Raw genomic sequence first — 25,240 nt, forward strand, 5'->3', positions numbered from 1 at the left:
ATACAAGTAAAATGTATATTAATATATCAAAAATTTATAAAACAAAAAACAAATTATATTTTTCTCAGTGGGTTAATAACGGTCTTTTTGATTTTCAGATACTTTTACTATATTCATTTTATTATATTCTATCCCACTATATATGAGTTACTAGATCTTACGGTTCGACCACAAGTCTGATTCGGATATGAAAATTCAATGAAAATATTGTACCGGACTGAAATAATAATAATAGAACAGCTTTTAAATATTTTAGATATCTAATAATAAATATAAATTCATTTAATATTTGAGTTTACGGTCACCAAAAAAATACCCGCGCTTCTTAAGCGCGGGTCAAAATCTAGTATGTAATTAAGAAGAATGCAAAAGATATGAGATCTGTTAATTGATAAATAATTGGTTTGTTACGTTAATAATTGAGAATTCGGCCAAAAAAAACCTCAACTTTACACGAATTGCCAAAACAAACATGAACTTTGGGGCTGACCAAAAAAACACCAAACTTTCATTGGCTTTAAGAATTAATTAACAATGTTTTCGCTGACTTACCAATTTAGCACGCCGTCAACAAATTTAACAGAAATATTTGACGTCGTTTATTGTTGACGTTAAGTGAAACGACGTCGTTTTCAAATGAGAAGAAACGACGTCGTTTTACACGATTGAAATTAAAAATATGTAAACCCCTGGATTCGAACCCAGGTTAGTTGGTCAAATGGGAAGGTATTTTACCACTGGGCTACTGGTATTTTTAATGTACTTACTAACATGTTTACTTTTATTTGGTACATATTAAATATAAAAAATTCTCTAAAAACTTAATAAGATCTTTAAAATTCCAAAAAAATTAAAAAAATAAAGAAGATTTTTATAAAATTAATTTTGAAATTAAAATTGAAAATAAATTTTATTTTTCTTTTTAAAAAATAAAAATTCTTCCAAAATTTTCTAAAAAATTAAAAAGAACTTTAAATTCCAAAAAATTGAAAAAATAAAGAAATTTTTTATAACATAAATTTTGAAATTAAAATTGAAAATAAAATTTTATTTTTCTTTAAAAAAAATAAAAAAATTATTTTTCTTTAAAAATAATAAAAAAATCTTCCAAAAATTTCATAAAATTAATTTTGAATTAAAATTAAATATTTGTTTTTCTTTAAAAAATCAAAAAAAATCCAAAATTTTCATTTAAAAAAAAAAAACAAAATTTTTAAAAATTATAATAAAATGCAAAAAATTAAAGTTAGAATTATCAAATTTTTATGTGTGTATAATTAATTTCAACTTTTAGCAAATGTATTAAAAAATTGAAAATTTTGGAAGATTTTTTATTTTTTTGAAAAGAAAAAATAAAATTTTATTTTCTATTTTAATTTCAAAATTAATTTTATAAAAAATTTCTTTATTTTATCAATTTTTTGGAATTTTAAAGATCTTTTTAAGTTTTTAGAAAATTTTGGAAGAGTTTTTATTTTTTAAAAAGAAAAATAAAATTTTATTTTAATTTTAATTTCTAAATTAATTTTATAAAAATCTTCTTTATTTTTTATTTTTTTGGAATTTTAAAGATCTTATTAAGTTTTTAGAGAATTTTTTATATTCAATATGTACCAAATAAAAGTTAACATGTTAGTAAATACATTGAAAGTGCCAGTAGCCCAGTGGTAAAATATCTTCCCATTTGACCAACCAGCCTGGGTTCAAATCCAGGTGTTTACATATTTTTAATTTCAAATCGTGTAAAACGACGTCGTTTCATCTCATTTGAAAACGACGTCGTTTCACTTAACGTCAACAATAAACGACGTCAAATATTTCTGTTAAATTTGTTGACGGCGTGCTAAATTGGCAAGTCAGCGAAAACATTGTTAATTAATTCTAAAGTCAATGAAAGTTTGGTATTTTTTTGGCCAGCCCCAAAGTTTAGGTTTGTTTTGGCAATTCGTGTAAAGTTGAAGTTTTTTTTGGCCGAATTCCCGTTAATAATTGTTGGTAGTTAATTATGCAGCTCATGTTCCACGTTTCAAATCCATGAAAAAGAACGACTACATTTTGGACTACTTCCATATACTAGAAAAGTTTACATAGAGCTTCCATAGAGCTGACAAACACACTGTCAAAATCTTAAAACATGGCATTAAGCCAATGGAAGAATATTATGAGAAATTTTGACGTTTAGGAAACGCTTGGAGTTCAATGGTCATGAAGAAGCATGCAATCATGATTCTAGCTAGGATTTGTTGGCTCAATCAGTCGTAGAATTCCTTCTCCCCCCTGCATAGCTAAGTGTATGACTCTATTGGTCATAGTTTCCTGCTGTTGCGGTGAAACCTCGGTAACTAGACGTAGTCTCGAGGCACCCCAAATGAGTTATTACCAACAACCAGATCCGTTGGAAGTCAGTCTGAAAAGGTACTTTAAATGGATTTCCAACGGATTTTACTGTCACTTCCATATGGTTGAAAATTGTTCTTCAGTCGAAAAGCATTAGAAATTTCTAACCTTTTCTAAAAGAATGAGTATGTCATAATTTCCAAGGATTTAAATTATCAGAAATTATAACTTTTTATCACCGCTAAATGTTATCAAAAGTTTCCTACGATTCAACCCATCAAAAAATTCCGAGACAGTTTTCATCAAAACATTTTAACAGATAACCCATCAAAAAATTTCGAAAGATTTAGTCATCAAAACATTATAACAGAATAAACCCGCACAATTTTAAAAAACATTTTAAAAAGCAAAAAATATTTTTTTGAAAAAATACATTTTATATTAGTATTATACATATAATACAAAATTACATTTTTTACAAATCGTATTTTCAAAATATTTTGGTTAAATGCATAATAGGTATCATTTAATAAAAATGGATTTTATATTATAAAAAAAAAGAATTTTAGGAAAATGTTTTAAGAAAATAATTTCAAGGGTACAATACTAAATACCGTTTAAAACAAATGTCATAAAATAACATATTAAAGACCATATTCTATTTTTTTTTTAAATATTAAATTTAAAATATTTTTATGATTTTCAAAAAAAAAAGTTTTTATCAAAACACATAATAAAAACATTTTAAAAATTGGTTTCTAAAAACAAATTGATGAGAAAGGCATTTACAATTTTGTTTATTATAAATTACATAATAAAAACAGATATTCAATAAGAAATCTAATCAATCTAACACAAAATATCTAGAACTATCCTCAATCAAACACAAAACTAACAAAGTTAACACAAAACATGTAGATCTGACCATAAAAGATATCACCAACCACAAATCCATAGTTTTAGTTATTCAAACCTAAAACTAAAAAAAATCTACAAAATAATGGATAATAAACCTTAGATTCACGTCAACTTACATATTTGGAAAATTATTTGGTGTATTTTTAGTCCTATTTGGAAATATGGAGGAGCTTGTGAAAAAGTGAAAAAGTGAAAATATGAATAGAAGATATGTTTGTCAAGTGAAGACGTATATATATATATATTTAACGGGAAAATGGTTGGATTTCGTTTTGCTGTGTAACTTTTTATGTTTGCGGATAAATATCTGGTTCAAAATGGTCGGATAACCTATTGAAATTTTCTGACGGTTTAGTCAATCTGAAGTTTCTAACGATTTTCTCATGGAATTTCTTTGGTTTAAGGATCAGGGATGTAAAAAAATTGTGATACAATTAACCTAAAGTGGTCTAATTTACTAATTCTATATGAAATTATGTAAAGTAAAAGTTTCTTAGATTACATAAATTTGACAGCATTATAACTATTTCGAAAATATATGTTACTAGGTTATCATACACTAATACTTACACTTATTCTAATTTTACATCATACATAAAACCTGATGATTTACTAGATTGATTTCTTAAACAATATTTCATCAGAATTTTTTAAATATTTCATCAGAATTTTTTAACATTTTTCTGAAAATTCTTTTTTTTTAAAAGGACTATTATACCCGCCAGAAATTTCTGACAGTTTTTCTCACAAACAAAAATATCCATCAAACATTTATACCAAATTTTGATAGATTTAGTTTTTTTTGGATAATCCTTTGAAAGCCGTCAAGAAATTTCCGACAATATTCTTACAAATAAATATCTGTCAAGAATTTTTGAGGAATTTTGACGGATTTAGTTTTTATATAATCTGTTGGAATTTCATAAAAAAGTGATTGATTTTTTACAAACAAATACTTGACGAAATGTCTGACATAATTCTGATGTCAGTTCTGTTTGCTATTTTTTTGGAAGCAAACAAATACGCGCAAAATTTTTTGATGAAATTCCGACGGATTTTTTCTTCCGGATAATTAATTAAAATTTTGTCAAGTTTTTTAACTTAAATTGGTTGGAAAGTGTGTAAAAACTACTTGTTTTCTTGTAGTGATTACTGGTAAAATCTCAAATGCAATATGTTATATAAAAGACCTTAGAAAAGTTATGAGAGATAACCAAATGACTAAGCATATAATTTGAAGTAATCATTTTTTTTTGTAAAAATGAGAATACTGATTATGCTTATAACTTTTATCTATATACGAAAATACATAAATTAAATGTTGATATTTATTCATTAAATATTGCAAAAATAAAAGAGTTCTTTACTTCATATTTGGTTGCCAAAAAATTAATTAACTTATTTTTTTAATGAAAATAAAAATTAAAAGAAAAAGGCTAAAGATTATCTGCCCGAGTTTATTAATGGGGATGCTCTAATAGGGGTGGGCGTTCGGGTACCCGTTCGGGTTCGGATCGGGTATTTCGGATTTTCGGGTATTTCGGTATAGAGGTGTAGAACCCGTTCGGGTATTTCTGTACTTCGGGTCGGGTTCGGGTATTTTTAGTTCGGATTCGGTTTTTCCGGATCGGGTTCGGATATTTAGATTTTGAAAAAAAAATTAAAATTTTTATTTCTCAAGTTTCTTGTATTTAAAAATATAACTTTCAGTTAACTAATTTTTTTATTTTTAATAGATTGAATGGTTAATAGATTTGGACATAAAATTTTAAAACTAAAAAGATATTAATTTAGTTATTTTTTTTAAAAAAATTGGATGTAACTTTTTGTTAATTTTTGAAATAAAAAACTTGACATGCATTGTAAGTGAGTAGCAAATCATTTTTTCGTAATTATATGTATATCATATGAACTTAAAGTATGTGTAGTATCAATATAAATATTTTATATAAAATAAGAGATGTAAACTAAAAATATAAGGTTAATTATACATATGTTCGGTTATCTTCGGATATCCATTCGGGTTCGGGTATTATCCGTTCGGGTTCGGGTATCCAATCTCTCCTTATTCAATATCCGTTCGGATATTTTGCTACTTCGGTTCGGATTTCGATTCGGATTTTTCGGATCGGGTTCGGGTGCCACTTCGGATATCGGGTAAAGTGCCCACCCCTATGCTCTAATATTATGTGAGATTTACCGGCGGCCTCGGCATCGGTGTTTTCCAGAGCAACCAGGAGTGTGTTTGTTGGCAGCACGGGGAGTGCCACCAGGGTTATAACATGCATAATTTGTAGGATTTTTTTGAAGGCATTTGTAAACAGGATTGTCTTCTATCGTCTGACCCTCTGATTGCTTCACAATAACAGCGGCACAAATCACCAACATTAATATCACGCATGCCTTCATTTTTTGTTCTTAAGGGAAATACGATGGATACTTCTTCTTTTTGCTTTTCTTTTTGCGTGAATTAGATGTAAAGTAGGTCTATATATAGAAAGAAAATTAGGGCTACACTAATTTTAGCTGATCCTTGTTTAGAGACTAGATGCTAAAATAGGATTCTTTGGGAGACTTTTCCAAGGTTATGTTGGGTTTTTATTTCGTTTTTTATATAAATAAGGTATTTACAATATCACAAACTTGAAAAAATGAGATTGGTCAAATTTCAAACCATCATATAAAAAATAGAGTATGTTAAACTCTCTGATTCGGTTTGATTTCAAATTAAAATTTTCATTATTATGTTTTGTAGCTCACCAAACTCTCTGATTGGATCAGATATTGACGATAATACCCTTTCACCAACCCCTCAAAACTGTCTTCTTCCCTTCTCCGGCGATTCTTTATAGTGGACAGCTGCGTCATACTCTGCCTCATTCTCACCCACCGGCTTGAAAAAACAAGAAAGCTAAAAAATTTACAAGATAATAGTTTTAAGAACTTGTGATCATGTCCACACGAGAAGAGACGGTCACTGATCAGAAACATAGCAGTGCTGACGTAATTTTCCGATCAAAGTTACCGGACATTCACATCTCTAACCATCTCTCTCTCCATGACTACATCTTCCAAAACATCTCCGAGTACGCCGCAAAGCCTTGCTTGATCAACGGTCCCACCGGCGAGGTTTACACATACGCCGACGTGCATGCCACGTCACGCAAACTCTCCGCCGGTCTTCGCAAGCTCGGCGTGGGCCAGCACGACGTCGTGATGATCCTCCTCCCGAACTCGCCGGAGTTCGTTTTCACCTTCCTCGCCGCCTCCTTTCTCGGCGCAGTCACCACCGCCGCCAACCCTTTCTTCACCCCGGCGGAGATCTCTAAACAGGCCAAAGCCTCCGCCGCGAAACTCATCGTCACGCAGTCCCGCTACGTCGACAAAGTCAGAGACCTCGGCCTCTTGATCATCTGCACAGACTCCTCCTCCCTCATCCCCGAAGGCTGCCTCAGCTTCTCCGAGTTGACTCACGCCGGAGAAGAAGACAACGGACCCCGAGTCAACTCGGTGGAGATTTCCCCTGAAGACGTCGTGGCGCTACCTTACTCCTCGGGCACGACGGGTCTCCCCAAAGGAGTGATGCTAAGTCACAAGGGCCTCGTCACGAGCGTGGCGCAGCAAGTGGACGGAGAGAATCCGAACCTCTACTTCAACAGAGAGGACGTGATACTCTGTGTCTTGCCCATGTTCCACATCTACGCCCTAAACTCCATCATGCTATGTAGTCTCAGAGTCGGTGCCACTATTTTGATCATGCCCAAATTCGAGATCACTCTCTTGCTAGAGCAGATCCAGAGGTGTAAAGTTACAGTGGCTATGGTCGTGCCACCGATCGTTTTGGCCATGGTGAAGTCTTCGGAGACGGAGAAGTATGATCTGAGCTCAGTGAGGATGATTAAGTCAGGTGCGGCTCCTCTTGGTAAGGAGCTTGAAGATGCCATCAGTGCTAAGTTTCCTAACGCAAGGCTTGGTCAGGTTTGTTCCATTCTTTTTGGCATTGCATGTTAATAAAAAAATTTCTTGTCAGATGATTACTTAGCTTTACTGGTATGTCTTACCATGATTGATAATATGTTTGGTTCGTACTGGTTATCACATGTAGCTATGTAGAAGCAACCACGTGATTCTACATATGTCGGCCCTTATGATGAGGTTGCGTGTGGTATTTGGACCCTTTTAATTCAATAATTACGATATTAAATTTTACATTTGGACCATCTGAAACTTTTTTTAAATACTACTCCCTCCATTTCAAAATAGATGATGTTTTAGTGAGTTTTTGATATTTTAAAATAGATGATGTTTTCATATATCAATCCACTTTTTCACTTTATCAAAAACTATATAACCAATGATATTTTGTAGTATATTTTGTGATTAGTTAAATAATTTTTAATTTATATTTTTAAGATAAAAGATAAGTTTTTTAATAGTTGTGTACAATCTTAAAACTTCATGTATTTTGAAATAGATAGAATAGTTTTCATCGTAGGATTCCCTATAAATAATTTTTTATTTTTTATTGGATCATGAACCCTCGTTTTTATGACCTTTTGCTCCTTCCCCTCCCCCTCCACTTTCTAATTCATAAAATTTTAATAGTTGTGCACAATCTTAAAACTTTATGTATTTTGAAATAGTTTCATCGTAGGATTCCCTATAAATATTTTTTTTATTGGATCATGAACCCTCGTTTTTATGACCTTTTGCTCCTCCCCTCCCCCCCTTTCTAATTCATAAAATTTTCTAAGCTTTAAAATATTGAATTTAAACTTTCGAAAAAGCTTTTCAAATTGACTTGAGATGATCTTTCGTATACGTTTATGAATTATTTTTTAAACACTTTTTTGTTGTTGGCGCGCGGTTTTAGAAATTTAGAAAGTAAAATCTTAACTTCTAAGGTTAATATTAATACACCTCCTTAAAGAGTCAGCATTAGTGGAATAATTTAGCGGATAAAGTCGATATAATTCGCATGATGGTTACACGCAGGGCTATGGAATGACAGAGGCAGGTCCGGTGCTAGCAATGTCACTAGGGTTCGCGAAAGAGCCGTTTCCGGTGAAATCAGGAGCATGCGGTACAGTCGTCAGAAACGCCGAGTTGAAGATCGCTGATCCAGACACTGGAAGTTCCCTTCCTAGGAACAGTCCCGGAGAGATATGCATCCGCGGCCACCAAATCATGAAAGGCTACCTCAATGACCCGGTGGCCACAGCAGCAACGATAGACAAAGAAGGTTGGCTTCACACCGGAGATATTGGATTTGTCGACGATGACGACGAGCTTTTCATTGTCGATCGCTTGAAAGAGCTTATCAAGTACAAGGGATTCCAGGTGGCTCCGGCGGAGCTCGAGTCTCTCCTCATTTCTCACTCGGACATCAATGATGTTGCAGTGGTCGCGTATGTCGATTTTGAGTATAGTCTTTTACGTTATGATTATGTTTTTTCTACTTAGCTCAGTTTTTGAAAGTGTTATTGGATTTGCAGCATGAAAGAAGACGATGCTGGTGAGGTTCCTGTTGCTTTTGTGGTGAGATCCAAAGAGTCAAATTTATCGGAAGATGAAATTAAGCAATTTGTGTCAAAACAGGTAATGATTATTTGGTTATGTGAAGATAAATCCAGTTTTGATGATTTAGGGATCCCAACGTTAATTGTTTGTGTAATGCAGGTTGTGTTTTACAAGAGAATCAACAAAGTTTTCTTCACTGACTCCATTCCTAAAGCTCCATCCGGGAAGATATTGAGAAAAGATCTAAGAGCAAGACTAGCTAATGGATTGACGTAAAGTGCTAAATGATCAGAAACAAATAAATATGCATCTATATTATTAAAATTGAAATACCTTTTAGTATTGTTTTGATACATGAATAGTAGTATAAATGATAACTAGATTTTTCACCCGCACGTCCGTGCGGGTAGATTTTTATTTTATAAATATATAACAGATACCATCGCAAAACTTTCAAAGATACAGTTTACATTTTAGAGTTATATATTGTGTAAATCTATAATGTTATTGGTTATGTTTCTTATTTGATATTATTAATATATAATGATTTGTTTTATACATTTTACTTTATTATTAATTTTTATTATATATTAATATATTTTCGAATTTGCTAAAATAAATTCATAGTATGAAATAAATAAATTTAGAATCTCTTTTATTTTTTTCTAATTTTTACCGACTGAATACAATACATTTTAAAAGTTTTATTTAGTTGTACTATAGAGCTGATATTTTTTTAGCATAATTTATTTTTCTATGTTATTTATTTTAGTATATTGTGAGATTTTATAAGTAAATAGATTATAATAATACTATATTATTAATTATGAAATGAATCGCTGCATTAATTTAAAAATATTTTAAAAGTTTATTGAGATTTTGTTAGATTTTTTCCAACATATTTTGTTATAAGTAAAAATAAAATTTAAATTTACAGTTAAAATTTATTTATTAATATCTATATAATTTATAAGATTTTTTATAAATGTTATTAAATAGATTAACTTAAATAATCAAATAGATGTATAGACCTAGTATGAATTGTTTATGGTATTTCTTTTAATAAATAAGATATATAATATAATTATAAAATTTGAAAAATAGCATACATTTTTATTTTATTTTGTTTTATAATAAAATCTTATTTAAATTAATGTATAATAGTATATATTATTAATTACGAAATTAATCAATGGTATTAATTTAAATAAAATATTTTAAATTTTTAGAAAGATTTTATTAGATTTTTTCTCAATATTTTGTTATAACTAAAAATAAAATTTAAATTTACAGTTAAAATTGATTTATTATTAATATCTTTATATATTTAATAGATTAATGTAAATAATTAAATAAATATAATTAATGAGATGGACCTAATAAGGCTAGTATGACTTTCTTATGGTAGATAAAAATGGTACTTCTCTTTTAATAGTATTGATTGTTTGGAAACATGTATAACAATATAAAAAGAAGTATTGTGTCATTTTAGTAATCTATATATCTAATCTATTAAAACATGAGTACAAATAATAAATCACTTTTAGATTTACAGTTTATTTACAATCTTATACCACTAAAGTAATTAAAAAATTTACCATTAATATTCTTTTCTTTTTGTGCATATCAATGCATTTTCTTAAATAGATAATCACCTAAAAACACAGCAACAACAATAATTTAAGAAAATCTAGGCAAGTATATAGTTTAAAAATTATATTCTAAGTGATAATGTCCCAACTTACTGCAAACTAATATAAGTTTAACTTTCATTAACATAAATAAATAGCTTGAAGATTATTCCATAGCCCATAGGATCCATTTATATGTTCTAATTGTACTTTTATAGAGGTGTAATTCATTATAAATTTTACTTCTATTAAAAAGACTAAATAAACTATACAAATTAAAGAAAATTTTAACATAAAAATAAAATCATATTAGAACACAAAAATCGTATAGAATATTACCTATTAACTACAAATCTCAAACAATTGTGGTTAAAAACCAGCTATTTTCTCTTAGTCAGGGTTGAAAACACTTCCAATTAATAATCTAGCTAACTAATAAAATATTTTCTATAAATGAAATCATCTTCCATTAATTTATGAGATTAAATTATTTCCTTATTGATTGACATCCTTGATATTTCTATATAACTGGAATATAATATATATCTTCGCTCTCCAAAATATATGAAAATAAATCTATATAAAATATTTTCTTTGAATTTAATAATCGTGATCTGCCTTGTAAAGGTTGTTATATGGCTTCTCTATTCTGAAAATGTGATCGTAAATCTATAGAAAGTATACTTTTTGAATTCATTATATGTGATCTGCCTTACAAAGTTAGACTAAATATTTACTATACCCTAAGGTTTCATGTAACGTACATATATAGGAACATAAGTATTGGTAAATGAAAATAAAAACAACCCAATTTTTTATATAATTTAGTAAATAAAATATAAACTAGCCTATTAATATATCATTAGTAAAATATTATTATATAAATATAACTCTAGTCATTTTACCATTTAGGGATTTGCTTATATGATTCAATGTAGGTGATTCATTTGACAGTTTAAAATACAAAATACAACGAGTCAATGTAGAAAAAAAGTATTTGTGAACAATCATAATTAACATAGAAATATATATTAAATTTTTTTAAAAATATATTATACCATTTAGCAACAACAAAAAATATATATAATAAAGTGGAAACAAATACCCGCACGATTGCGCATGTCAAATCTTTAGTTTTATTAAAACTAAAATAATTTTTGATACTGTTTGGAAACATGAATAGCAGTATAAATGAGAACTGTTTGGAAACATAGATAACAGTATAAAAAAAAATATAGCGTTTTTTAGTAATTTCATTAATATAATTACATTAATTGTTTTTCCATATTTCACTTAGTTTAATAATTTCTTTAATTATATTACCTTAACAATACATCACATCATGAATTATATTATCATAATAATAATATTGCAGATTTTTATTTATTAGTTAATCAACATTAACTTTGTGCCAATTATAAAATCAAAAATGTAAAATAACTGACTTTTGCATAAAACGTTCGGTTTAGTTTGTTTTACTAAAATTTATTTATTTTAGTTTCAAATGGTGAAAATTATGTAGCCAAAAACATAATTCAAAGACATGTTTTATGAATAAAATAATAACTTAAATCAAAATAATAAAAATGTATTATATTTATTGTCATATAATTATCTTACTAAAGAAAAAACTTTTCTATTTCACTTAATTTACCCAAACACGTAGAAAAAAATCCTTTTTATATAGTTGTTAATCAACATTAATTTTGTGCCAATTATAAAATCAAAAATGTAAATTACTGGTTTTTATATGGTTAAATGTTTGGGATAGTTTGTAAAATACTCTATAAATAGTTTAGAATTTGAAAAATACACCTTCTTTTTTATTTTTTGAAAACTACACTTTGTTAAAAGTGAGAAGAAAATTTTATCCATATTAAATACTAGATAAGGTCCGTGCATTGCAATGGGTTTTGTTTGATGTTTTAGTAAAAACATAAAAAATAATAAATCATTTTATTATAGATTGAGGATTTTTTTTTGTTTGCATAAGCTGTGAGATATTTATTTTATAATTACAAACTCATTTTTACACAGAAATTCCTATTAGTATTTGTATTTATAATCATGGTGCATAGGTAAATTGTTATCAACTTTGTATTCAAGTCTAGAGAAAACACCCATACCTACAAATTTAAACCAAACTCAACCAAAGTAAAAATTAAAATGAAAAAAATTGAAAGCTAAATAAGGTCAATCTAGTTAGTTACAATATTATACGGGAAATTACCATAAATACTACATTCTTAATACCACTTTTATTCTCACTTTAAAAAAGAAAAAAAAAACACTAACAATCCTAAGGTTAACTAATCTAGACTAAGGGTTTAGAATTGAGAGGGTGGGGTAGGTTTTAGGAATATAGAATTTAATATTCTAATAAATATATAAATAAATAATTATTTTTTAAAAAATGTTTTTTATGTAAACTAAAAATAGTTAACTCATATAAGTTAACATAAATATATACTCCATTTGTTTCAAAATACATGAAGTTTTAAGATTGTGCACAACTATTAAGAAATTTATTTTTTATCTTAAAAATATCGTTAAAATATAAATTAATAGTTATTCAACCAATCACAAAACAGACTACAAAATATCATTGGTTACACAGTTTTTGATAAAGTGAAAAAATGCATTGATATATGAAAACATCATCTATTTTGAAACATCAAAAACTCCCTAAAACATCATCTATTTTGAAACGAAGGGAGTATATGTTAACTAATATCGAGCTTCATAAACATCATTATTCATTTAAGGATTTTCAATCATATGGCCAAGATTAACCAAGCAACCATGATCATAGCTGAAACTAACAGAAATAATAAAAATTAGTATATTAAATTTTCTTCAACAAATAGAGTTAACTAATAAAATAAACATCCCATTTTTTTTTATTGGAATTTAGTTTAGAAGATGCTGATTGAAAAATTACACCTTGATATCTCTTGATAAAAGACATTCATGATAATAACAATATTATCACATTTCACAGCACGATATATATATCTTCAAATAGTTCTACTTCTCCAGCTCATAATTTTGCGTGTATTTCAATTTCACTATATAGAATAGTGTTTTTGTAGAAAAAAAAAACTGAAATTGCTTAATGGAATTGGACTAATAATAATTCATAGGGAAAAAGTGCTACAGTTATTTATAGAAAACAGTTAAGTTAGAGTAACTATTTGAACATCAGCTTTTTCATATCATTGATATACCAATTACACATCTGTAACAAAAAAAGTTATATATATATATATATATATATATAATATATATATATGCATGAATATTATCATCTAATTAATAGTTTCTTGTATCTTAAAGTTGAGCAAAATCTTTGTAGTTGAAAACAAATTTGTTTCATATAGTATTTGAGGTAATGATTGTTTCACATATATGCAGTTGTTGTTCTCTCAATCACTCTTATCTGAAATTTATGATCGGAGACTTTATAGTTCATACTGCAATCTTGCACATTATAAATAGAAGATGTCGATAATAATTCCTTCACATAGTTCATCTCCAAGCTTTTCAAGAAGATAATGATAGCAAATTAAATAAAAATTTCCGTTAGAAAATAGTAAATATTTTTTTTTTCAAACATAATCTTATTCTAAGAAGTGTCTAGTTAATCTTTTGACTAAACCCTGATGGCAATCAAAATCATAACAATTGTTGTTGATTGTAAAATTATTATCTAACTTGCATAACCATAATAAACCGTTTATACTGCATGGATCAATCGTTGTTGACGTAACATAATAAATTGATGTTGACATTTACTTACTATGATTGAATAACCAATTTTATATCGTCAATAGGAACTAACACACATAATTGTGCCAATAACTTACGCACAACAACATCATATTTTATGATAATTATAAAGTTATATAAAAAAAACAAACCTAATGTTTTTCTTGTATGAGAGAGTTTCTGATTTTAATCAATTATGTTTGGTGACAAAATATAGGAGAGTTTAATCTTATATATAGATGTGAATAATTGTAATCCTTTCAGTTACAAAAGAAAAAGAATAATTGTAATCATTTTTGGATTATGATTTCTTAAACATAAAATTTACTATTTAAATAAGAAAGTTTATTATTATATGGAAATATTTGAAATGCTTGTTTTACATATTTTGTTTAGATTTGAAGAAAAAAAAGAAAACTACAACTAAACAGTCTTTAACAATTTTATTTTGTAGAAGATTTTATAAAAGGACAATTACTATCAAACAAATTTTTACAATTATATTTTCTGTATGATTTTATAAAACGAAAATTAGTATTAAGTAAATTATTATACATATTTTTTTAAGAATTGTAAAAAGGAAAAAAAAAATAGAAAAAGGAAATTATGGTCAACTAAAAACTATCAAACAATCTTTTGCTATTATCTTTGTTTAGGATTTTAAAAAGGAAAATTATTATTAAATAGTTCTTGTGTTATTATCTTATTATACTTATATTATTAATTATGATATATTATGCAATTATGTTTGGTGACAAAATATAGGAGAGTTTAATCTTATATATAGATGTGAATAATTGTAATCCTTTCAGTTACAAAAAAAAAATTGTAATCCTTTTTGGATTATGATTTCTTAAACAGAAAATTTACTATTTAAATAATAGAGTCTATTATTATATGAAAATATTTGAAATACTTATTTTACTTTTTTTTTAGATTTAAAAAAAAAACTACAATTAAACACTCTTTAACAATTTTCTTTTGTAGAAGATTTTATAAACGAATAATTACTATCAAACAAATTTTAACAATTATATTTTTTAATTTATTATATATATTTTTAGGAATTATAAAAGGGAAATTTTTTATAAAAATGAAATTATTGTCAATTAAAAAGACTATCAAATAATCTTTTGCTGTTATCTTTAATACGAAAATTAGTATTAAGTAAATTATTATACATATTTTTTGTTTAGGAATTGTAAAAAGGAAAAACAATTAGAAAAAGGAAATTATTGTCAACTAAAAACCATCAAATAATCTTTTGCTTTTATTATATTTGTTTAGTATTTAAAAAAAGAAAAATTACCATTAAATAATTCTTTTGAGTTATTATCTTATTATATTTATATTATTAATTGATAGATTTTAACACATGTCATCATCTTAAATTTTTAATTATCATGTGTTATCGTCATGTTAATTAGCAACTTTGAAGAAACAAGTTTTATATTATAAGATTTCAATAGTTAAAATATAGAATAGAAATTAGTAATAATATTATTACTAAACTTCAAAATAGTACATTGGCTCTCTCTCTCTCTCTCTCTCTCTCTCTCTCTCTCTCTCTCTCTCTCTCTCTCTCTCTCTCTCTCTCTCTCTCTCTCTCTCTCTCTCTCTCTCTCTCTCTCTCTCTCTCTCTCTCTCTCCTGCATCAGTGTTAGTCATGGGATATTAGAGTGTGTGCAATTCAAATAAAATAAAAAAATCACATGACTCTTGATTCTGTGTGTAGAATGATATTTTGTTGGTCTGCGATAATGAGCTTCAAACAATATCAGGTGTGAATAAAAAGGTAGCTACAAAATGTCGCCTTTTTTTATTTTTTTCTTCCAAAAATATAAAAACTTAAGATATTTATTATAAAGATTTTATTTAAAAAAAAACATATCTTATAATTTCTGAAGCTGTTAATTTAAGTATTAAATAGATTATGATAATATTAAATATTCAGATTGGCTACTTTAGTAAATTCATATATACAAAAGTGTATTTTTCAATAAACATAATTAATGATGTAGTTTTCAAATTAAAATCTTATATAAGTGTATTTCTCCAAATTTTCCCTAAATGTTTGGTTTATTTGTTTTATTAAAACTTTTATTTTTATTTTAGTTTCAATCGGTGAAAAATTACGTAGCGAAAAATATAATTCAAACACATCTTTTGTGAATAAAATAATATCTTAAATCAAAATGATAAAAATATATTGCATTTATTGTCACTTAATTGTTCACTACATGTAATTATTTTACTAAATAAAAAAACTCTTTTTATTTCATTTAATTTCGCCAAACACATAGAAATAGTCTTTTAATTACTTTGTAAAAGCAGTTAGGCATGAACATTGGATATCCATTTAGATATATATTGTTCTTTTCGTATATCGTTTTTATTTTGAAATTAGGCCCCGATTGAATATTATAAATTTATGTGTGGGATTTTGAGTTGGGTCCTTCTGGGTCTGGATGAGTTTTATGATGTATATAAACATAGAAATATCTAAGTAATAAATGTATTTGAAAAATGTTCAGATATTTGTACCAAAAATAACCATATTACCCGATTTGTTCTAGGTATTTTCAATACAATTAGTTATATTACGACTCATCTAAATATATAACACTAATTATAAAAAATAAATATCAATGTATAAAAATGTAAGAACCAATACCCGCGTATGTGCGCATGTCAATCTCTAGTGTAATGTTATAATGAACAGTTCGTTGGTAAAGGAATGAAAGAAACTCAGAGGACAATATCCCATCAAATCTATTAAAACAAGAGTACAAAATTAAACTTACCCTTAAACTTGCACAATATTTAAAATAACATGCCACTGAAGTATTAAATAACCATAAATTTAAGCTATTAATGTGTTTTCCTAATTTAATTACTCTTTACCTAAATAATTATTCTAATTATTAAAAACATCCCTCCACATATCTCTCTTATTAAAAGCAACGATTCTATTGTTACAAAAAATATTCCTGTTTATTGAAAATCATTAACGTGTAATTTGAAGAAACAAACAAAATTATAAGCAAATTTGAATGAACCCTAAAATGATATCAATTGGTCAAATAAAATCTAAACTTAACTTATTAATGGAATATTCCTTCCCTATATACTATCACAAAAAACGAAACTAAGGAAATCTTGTAGTTAGTTCGAATTTCCATCAACAACAATATTCCATATTAGTATCTTAGGAACTAAGTCGTATATGGAAATAAAAATATATTATTTTTTATATAGTTTAAACGATTGTAAAGTATTGTGACAAAATCTAAATATCTAAGTTTAACTATGGGTCTAACCGGTTATTATTAGAGAAACATTAGGAATGAGTAGGGAAAAAATGCTGAGGAATAAAATTATAGAAATGAAAAGAAAATTTATTCTTCATCAATGGGGAGGAACAAATGTGTTCTATATTCCTCTCGAATAAAATGAATAAGAAGGAATGAAAAGGAAAAACTATTCCTTATAAATGATAAAATTAAAAAGGAATATCAAGGAATACATTATTCATTTTTATTATTTGGTCACCAGTTAGACCCTATGTACAATATGATATACTTTCGAAGCCAGGTATTTTGCCTGCTAATGCCGGCATAATCATTTTATTCTTATTCATAAACACATGCATTACAAATTCAAAGATAATTATGATAAAAATTGTTTATACTCTCAAAATTTTAAACTCAATATAAAATTATTAAATAACAAAATTATTTATCAAAAATATATGTTTGTTATTACAAATACTTATTAGTTTATGTCTTATTAATACAAAACAAATAGTATGATATGTTATTATTTATTCTCTTTAAAATTTCAAATTAAAAATCAATTTATTTATATAAAAAAGGTTTTTTTATCTATAAAAAAATATGCTTATTATTGTGTTGAAATTTTAAAAACACTTATATATTAGAGATGTTATAGAAAATTCATAAATCTTTCAAAATACGTTTTTATATTAGTATACTCTTATTCCAAAGTCTTGAAAAACATGTTTTTGATATTATTATGTTTAAATTTTTATAGCCTTCGCACAAGCTAACAATATATATTTATTCTATTAAAACTGAAGTAATAACTAATACTTGCCTACTTTATAGTGATTTTTTACATTTCCTTCATTCTTTTTAACTAATTTAACCCCCTTATTTTATTGTATTTACCAAATAATCCGACTTCATTTATTACCCTATTATATTCCCTTTTTACTCTTCCTAATTACTTTATTAATTATATTTAGGATAATAATTTGACAATATTTATTTTATGTGCTAACCAAAATAATTTCACAAGTTTGAATGAAATTAATTAATTCATAACAAGAATTCAAAATGTTAATAACTTTTTTAATTTGTTTATAGAATCAGTTAGACATGGGCATCCAAGTACCCTTATCGGATTTTTGGATTTAAAATTAAACTTTGTTCGGATATTATAAATTTTCGGACGGGATTAGTACTCGGATCCTTCTGGATCCGGATAGGTTTGCATGAAACTAAAAATATCCAAACAACTTATGTGTTTAAAAATGTCATTAAACAAATTATAAAAAAAGTAAAAATTAACATCTGCACGGGCGTGCGGATCAAGCTCTAGTTATTATTAAAAGAGAAGCATTTAAAAAAAACCTTGATTTTATGTATTATTAACAAGTTTGCTATTATGATTATGTGTCAATACCAAAAGTCTTCTCACGCCACATTTTAAACAACTTTTTATTTACTAGAAAAATTACAACATATGCCATCAACCTTTTATTCATTATATCATTTATCATTTACTATATCATTTATCAAAATATATTAGTTTAAATGTATTTCCATATCAGATTTTTAATTGGTAATACATATAGAAACTAACTAATATATCGTGTATAAAATTTTTCATTCTTTAAATGTCAATCACATACATGGTCATGTGTGTAAGTTTTGTTTCAAAAATACAATAATTTTGTATGTACAAAGTTACACAAATTATATAAGTTTTATTTTTTTTGCATTTTACTCACAGTTTTTCTATAAAAAGTTTTTGTATATATATCTCATCCCGAGCATGGTTCAGGTCATTAGATTGCTCTATTTGCCTTATATGTATGATGAATAAATGATTTTTGTATATATATCTCATTTGATTGAAGTAGTTTTTTTTCTTTTCGTAAAATTGGTGGAAAAATGTTGCATTCCGATAGTATGATATGAATATATAGTAGCAACATCTGCCAAGAAAAAAAGAAACAAATAGCTTTCACCAAAAGAGAATCACATATTAAACTATTGAAAAAGGAAAAGACCCCAGGTTTCAATTTGTAGATAGATTTAACAGAAATCAGAATAATTTTGCGTAGAACATAAAGGATAGAAACTACTACTGATCATGAGATTTTATATAGCTAAAAAATATTGAATAAAGAATTGCACAAAATAAGTCAAGGTAAAATTTATAGATCACTAGATTTAACTTGTGAATTTCTTACAAAACATTCACTTCAATCCTCAATTTTTTTAATTATTAATTTGGGGGTATTCCCAGCCTGTGAATCCAGATTTATATTGAAAAGACTTCCACAAAGGAAAATGTAACCCACGTATAAATCTTTTTATTCAAATGGATCTTAAACAACTAGTTCATATCTGCGTGGCCAAATTTTAAATAGTTAATATACATAATATTATGGGCTCTAAATAGCAACGAGACATATTTATTCAAGATTTACCTTATGGTCCTATAAATTTCCCGATCAGCCGGGTTAATTGGGCATTGATGAACTTTAAAGTCGGATTATTATCTTTTGGCTAAAATTCAGTTTGAAAAAAGAAAAGGGTATAGACAACTGAAACTTGAATTACTGGTTTATTTAGTTAGTTTTTTTTTGTCATCAACAACAGACTCATACTGACTCTGTGAACCACTCCGGTAGATGTTGATCCATATGAACGACAAACGACGGTTGTTTCCTCACACTGCGTGCTAGGCTATCCGCTCTTGAATTTTGCGTTTTTGGTACATAGATGATCTCCGAACGTGTGAAACCTTCTTTCAGGGATTTAATATCTTCCATATAACTTGCAAATGTTGGTCATTCCTCTGGTTCCGAAACCATCTTTACCAACTGACAACAATCCATGAGTACATAAATAAATACATGATGAACTCTCTATTGATCCATAACACACACAATACACTAATACTTTATGAGATTTATAAAACAACTTTTTTTTATTGTTTTAAAAACTTCTCAAAACTAAAGTTCTCAATGTTTTTTTTAGATCTCTTATGGAATAACTCTTCATGAGACTTCTATTTATATATATGAAAGTCGATTCTTTTTAACATGTGGAATATGGAAAGACAAACCTAATCTAAATAGAAAACTCCATTTTCATGTTCTAGATTTACTTATTGTGAACATCGCCAGCTTGGAATTATCCCACATGGAGATCTCGCCTGATGATGCATTGGCGATTCCTCACTCCTCCGGGACCACTAGACATCCAAAGGGAGTGATGGTAACTCATAAAGAATTAGTTGCAAGCATTGCTCAAAAAGTCATCATCTGTTTTCTCCCAATGTTTCACACTTACGCGTTCAACTCGTTGGTACTCTTAGCGATGAGGACTGGTGCGGCGATCTTGATCATGCCGAGAGATTCGAGTTGAAACTGGTTATGGAGCTGATTCGGAAGTACAAAGTCACGGTTGTTCCGGTGGCTCATCCGGTAGTTTTAGCGTTCGCTAAGTCTCCGGAAACTGAGAGATACGACCTAAGTTCCGTGAGGATAATAATTCTGAATGCCGTAATAGGTCAGGTAAGTTTAATTAGTTAGTTTCCTCACTTTCAAAATTATTTTTGTCATATTCTTCAATTTTAGTGCAATTAAAAGACATAGAAGCGTATAGTTCGATGATGAGTAATTTACTAGAGAATGACTTGAGTAGATTACAAATGATTCACGTGGTACGTGCTTATGAGTTAGACTGTTTTTGTCGTCATATAATAATATCCAACGAAGCAAGAAATGCTAGTAGACAACTGTTAGAGATTGTCAATCAAGAGAATCACTGATAGTGTTGCAAAAAAAACGATAATCATTGATAAGATTAATAATGATCTTAACATTATTCTAAATCTATATATATATAAAAATGTTTGCATCCTTCCTGTTGCGCCACGTCACAAAGTCGTTGATTGTGAGTGCGACACCTGTCCAACTTTTTTTTTACTTTTCGTTTGGTTTTTTGGGTTTCACGAGTGGGCTTCTGCTGTTCGTTAAATGAGCCCAAGTCTTAAATCCCTGCTTTTTCTTCTACCAACTAAACCAGAGACGAGCCAGCACACACTCTATAACATCCTCACCTGTGATACGCATCACTTGATTAAATCTAGAAACTTTGTTTCTCGCAAAAACTCCAAAGGTTTACATCTAAGCCTGCGATGTTGGTTATTCTGGAAAAATTGGTTAAGTTGATACTGTTCTCTGTTTTATCAGACTGAGAAAAAGCTATAGAACTGATCCAAACAGAGAAAAAGCTGTCACTGTATGTTGATGAAATGTAAATAAAATCCCAATTTATCAAGTAAAACAAAGAAGAAGAAAGTGAAAGAAGCAAACTACATCTCTTAACGGGCATGAGAAAAAACGAAACGAGGGAGGAAAACGAAGTAGGAGAGCAAGACAAAGCAGAATTAAATGAAAAGGGAGATTAGGTGGTGAAGAAAAAGATGCGGTGAGGTGGTGAAACGAAGAAGAATAGGTTTTGTCGGCTGAGAGTGTAACATCGAAGATATATTTTTTCTTTTTCTCTTTAGGCCAGTTAAACATTCGTTTTTTTTTTATCGACTTTCTTATCATTAAGAAGCCCAGATGGGCAAATATACAAGCTTACATACAAAGGTCCATTCCAGTACAACAACCCCAATATTAATTAAGCCCATAAACCCAAACTAGGACTTAAACATTCGTTTTATGGTACAAAATCGAATTAAAGTCAATGAATAACCCAATAACTAAAATTCATTAACACAAAAAATATGGATATCAGACAAAGAAAACCCCTTACTATACGCCTAAAAATATGACCATCAGTTTAAAAATAATACATCAAATGACCTATCATTTTCAAATAAAAAAACCTATAATACACTAGAATGTGTCCGCGCTACGCGCGGATTGTGCCGTTATAAATTTTTTTTTTTAATTTAGTATAAAAATATCATTTGATTATTTTGTCATAAAGAACCAACAAAGTATCAATTGAAAAGTAACTATTTTGTTGTTGTTTTTTTTTTAACTTACTATTTTGTTGTTTTTTGTGTATGTTTTGTCGATGATCTCTTTTAGTCTTAAGATGTATTTACAACAAAACTTTTATGCATGTAAGTTTAATATTTTCAAAAAAATTCAGACTAATTAGAGTTAGACATTTTGAGAAATAAACCATGCATATCGAGATGAAGTGGTTATGCTTTTCCTTAGAGAAACATATTTTGTTTTTTTTTTAAATCATTGAAAACATGTGGACAGTGTAACTTTTAAAGTAGCATTCAATATGAAACAAAATATTTCCAGCAAGATAAAACAATTTTACGACTCGAATATTTATTCAAAGAATCTTCTTCTTCCTCTGCCCTTGTGACTTTTGTTGTTTCAGCCGGTGTAATCTTTCTTTTTATGACGTCAATACGTATAAAAAAACACATGTATTCATTAACAAACGATAGTCTAAGAAATAGATCTGTGATTAACCATAATATATCAACACAATGAATACTAATTTAATCCAAGAAACGGATCTGTGATAGACACCACACAAAATTTGAAACTGAGAACATCAATTTAAATTTATCTTCACGGCAAATGTACTCACCTGAGTCTTTGTAAATCCCTCCAACAAAATCCGATAGGTTGCACCGGTTAACTTCAAGGGCATAAATGCATTATTACATAAAATATAATGTGTATATTGAAAAACTAGGGTATTTGGCTATAGATCTAATTATGCTTTTTTTCTTGGTCATACATTCCGATTTCCCCTTTATAATTGGGCTAGCATTCCATTTTTGGCGAACTGGTCTTTTGGTGGACTTCGAAGTGAAGAATCGTTCTAATAATTATTTCTTCGTTAAATCAGTGTTTGGTCATGAGATAGCCAACTAATAAATATCTTATGACATTTATTTTTGCTTAGAACAAATTCAAAATAGTTTATATCATCTTTAATAATTTTAATATATGTAAATAAGCTAAAAATATGAAAATTTATTATGTAAATTTAAAATTTTAAATACTTTTTTAAATATATTAGAAATATGCATCAATGTAAGAAAAATAAAATATAGTTTCATCTATACAATTTCAACAAACCTATTAGAAAAGTTAGTCAACAACAAAAAGAGGAAAGATGAATATTAACAAAAAAACTACGTAAATAATATTAATGATTAATATATAATATAAAGCTAACTATTTTAAATTTAAACAAATATTGAAAAAGTATAATGAAACTAAGCTTCCCGCGCGAAGCGCGGTACGATCCTAGTTATTTATATTAAATTTCAGAACTTTCAATCTTACTGTATGAATGTATGTTGTCTTCTTCATCATAAATCTTCTATGCAAAAGGGTTAGTAATATCATTTTCGGAAAAAATCAACCACTTTCTATACATTTATATAGCAAAACTGAGGGCTAGAAATTTATTTATTTATATAATTTCATAATTATTATGAATTTTAATATTATGGTGATTGTCATCATTGTTTTGATTGACAAATTTTGTTGAAGATTTGTGGCTATGTGCAATAGATAATTAATCAAATGGAGGTTTTTACTATACATAGATAGATACACTAACAATAATTGTGCTTGGTGAAGATTTTATTTTGATCTTTATAGTTGTTTGTTTTGATGTACAGTCTCTGTATAGAGATATTGATGAGCTGTGATTTGTTCAACGTCCTTTCCAAAACTGATTCATCTATAGAGACTTGATTTTTGTCTCCTTTTGTGTTTATTATTTTTGTTGGGTTCACCTAACAATAACACATCACATATCAGCTAGAAATGTTTTTAAACTACAGTCATCATTGGCTGTTCCGTCAATTCCTTTAAGTTTCTGCCTTGCGAACATACTCTTTCCGTAACCCAAAAACTTTGATTTTTCATAAGGTGTCAACGGAGTCCTAAAAGCAACATCCGCTGATTCGTGGTCGGCATCGTTTATGGTTGAGACTAGGACGATATCTGATCGTCTTCGAGTCCCCAAATTTTGTTCATGATTAATGAAAACATCTTTGGTAAATGCTTTCGTAGTTGTTCGTTTTTCATAAATCCAAGAAATTCACCTCTGACTATGAAATATGAATGTCCCCGGCTATCCCTGTTAATCATTACTCTGATCCCAAAGGCCAACACAATAGGATCAAAATCATATGGTATTATCCCATGCTAATGTATACAAAGCGTAAGATTGCTTTGAGCACTATAATTTCTTCAAAGTATCTGTGCCGGAGGCACGACCTGGCCAGTTAAGGCCATGAGCGTATCGCCGACAGAAGGGACAAGCCGACCGGTGCTCACCGAAGGCAGACCGGGCGACCCATCGCAATGTTCAACTATGAGCTTTTTAACTGCAACAACTTAAATATACGCTATTGGAGCTAGAATTACCGCGGCTGATGGCACCAGACTTGCCCTCCAATGAATCCTCGTTAAGGGATTTAGATTGTATTTATTCTAATTACCAGACTCGAACAGCCCGGTATTATTATTTATTGTCACTATCTCTCCGTGTCAGGATTGGATAATTTGCATGCCTGCTGCCTTCATTGGATGTGGTAGCCGTTTCTCAAGCTTCCTCTCCGGAATCGAACCCTAATTCTCCGTCACCCGTTACCACCATGGTAGGCTACTATCCTACTATTGAAAGTTGATAGGGCAGAAGTTTGAATGATGCGTCGCCAACACTAAGGCCATGCGATCCGTCGAGTTATCATTAATCATCAGAGAAACGGGTAGAGCCCGCGTCGACCTTTTATCTATT

At 28.3% G+C, this 25,240-nt stretch overlaps 1 protein-coding gene and 1 long non-coding RNA gene across 2 annotated transcripts; both read left to right on the plus strand.

The window, feature by feature from the left end:
- The first annotated feature begins 3,654 nt into the window (after positions 1-3,654).
- On the plus strand, positions 3,655-23,020 carry LOC117134066. The gene is made up of 3 exons (XR_004458184.1): positions 3,655-3,669; positions 18,563-18,567; positions 21,224-23,020. It is a non-coding gene; the product is annotated as an uncharacterized LOC117134066 (long non-coding RNA).
- Positions 5,933-9,313, plus strand: LOC103869195 (4-coumarate--CoA ligase 2). Its single transcript, XM_009147254.3, has 4 exons — positions 5,933-7,233; positions 8,251-8,663; positions 8,751-8,853; positions 8,935-9,313. Exons 1-4 carry the CDS (start codon positions 6,208-6,210, stop codon positions 9,049-9,051), a joined length of 1,659 nt encoding a protein of 552 aa, XP_009145502.1. The 5' UTR covers positions 5,933-6,207; the 3' UTR covers positions 9,052-9,313.
- Positions 23,021-25,240: the final 2,220 nt, after the last annotated feature.

This window comes from Brassica rapa, chromosome A05 (assembly GCF_000309985.2).
Source record: "Brassica rapa cultivar Chiifu-401-42 chromosome A05, CAAS_Brap_v3.01, whole genome shotgun sequence".
NCBI lineage: Eukaryota > Viridiplantae > Streptophyta > Magnoliopsida > Brassicales > Brassicaceae > Brassica > Brassica rapa.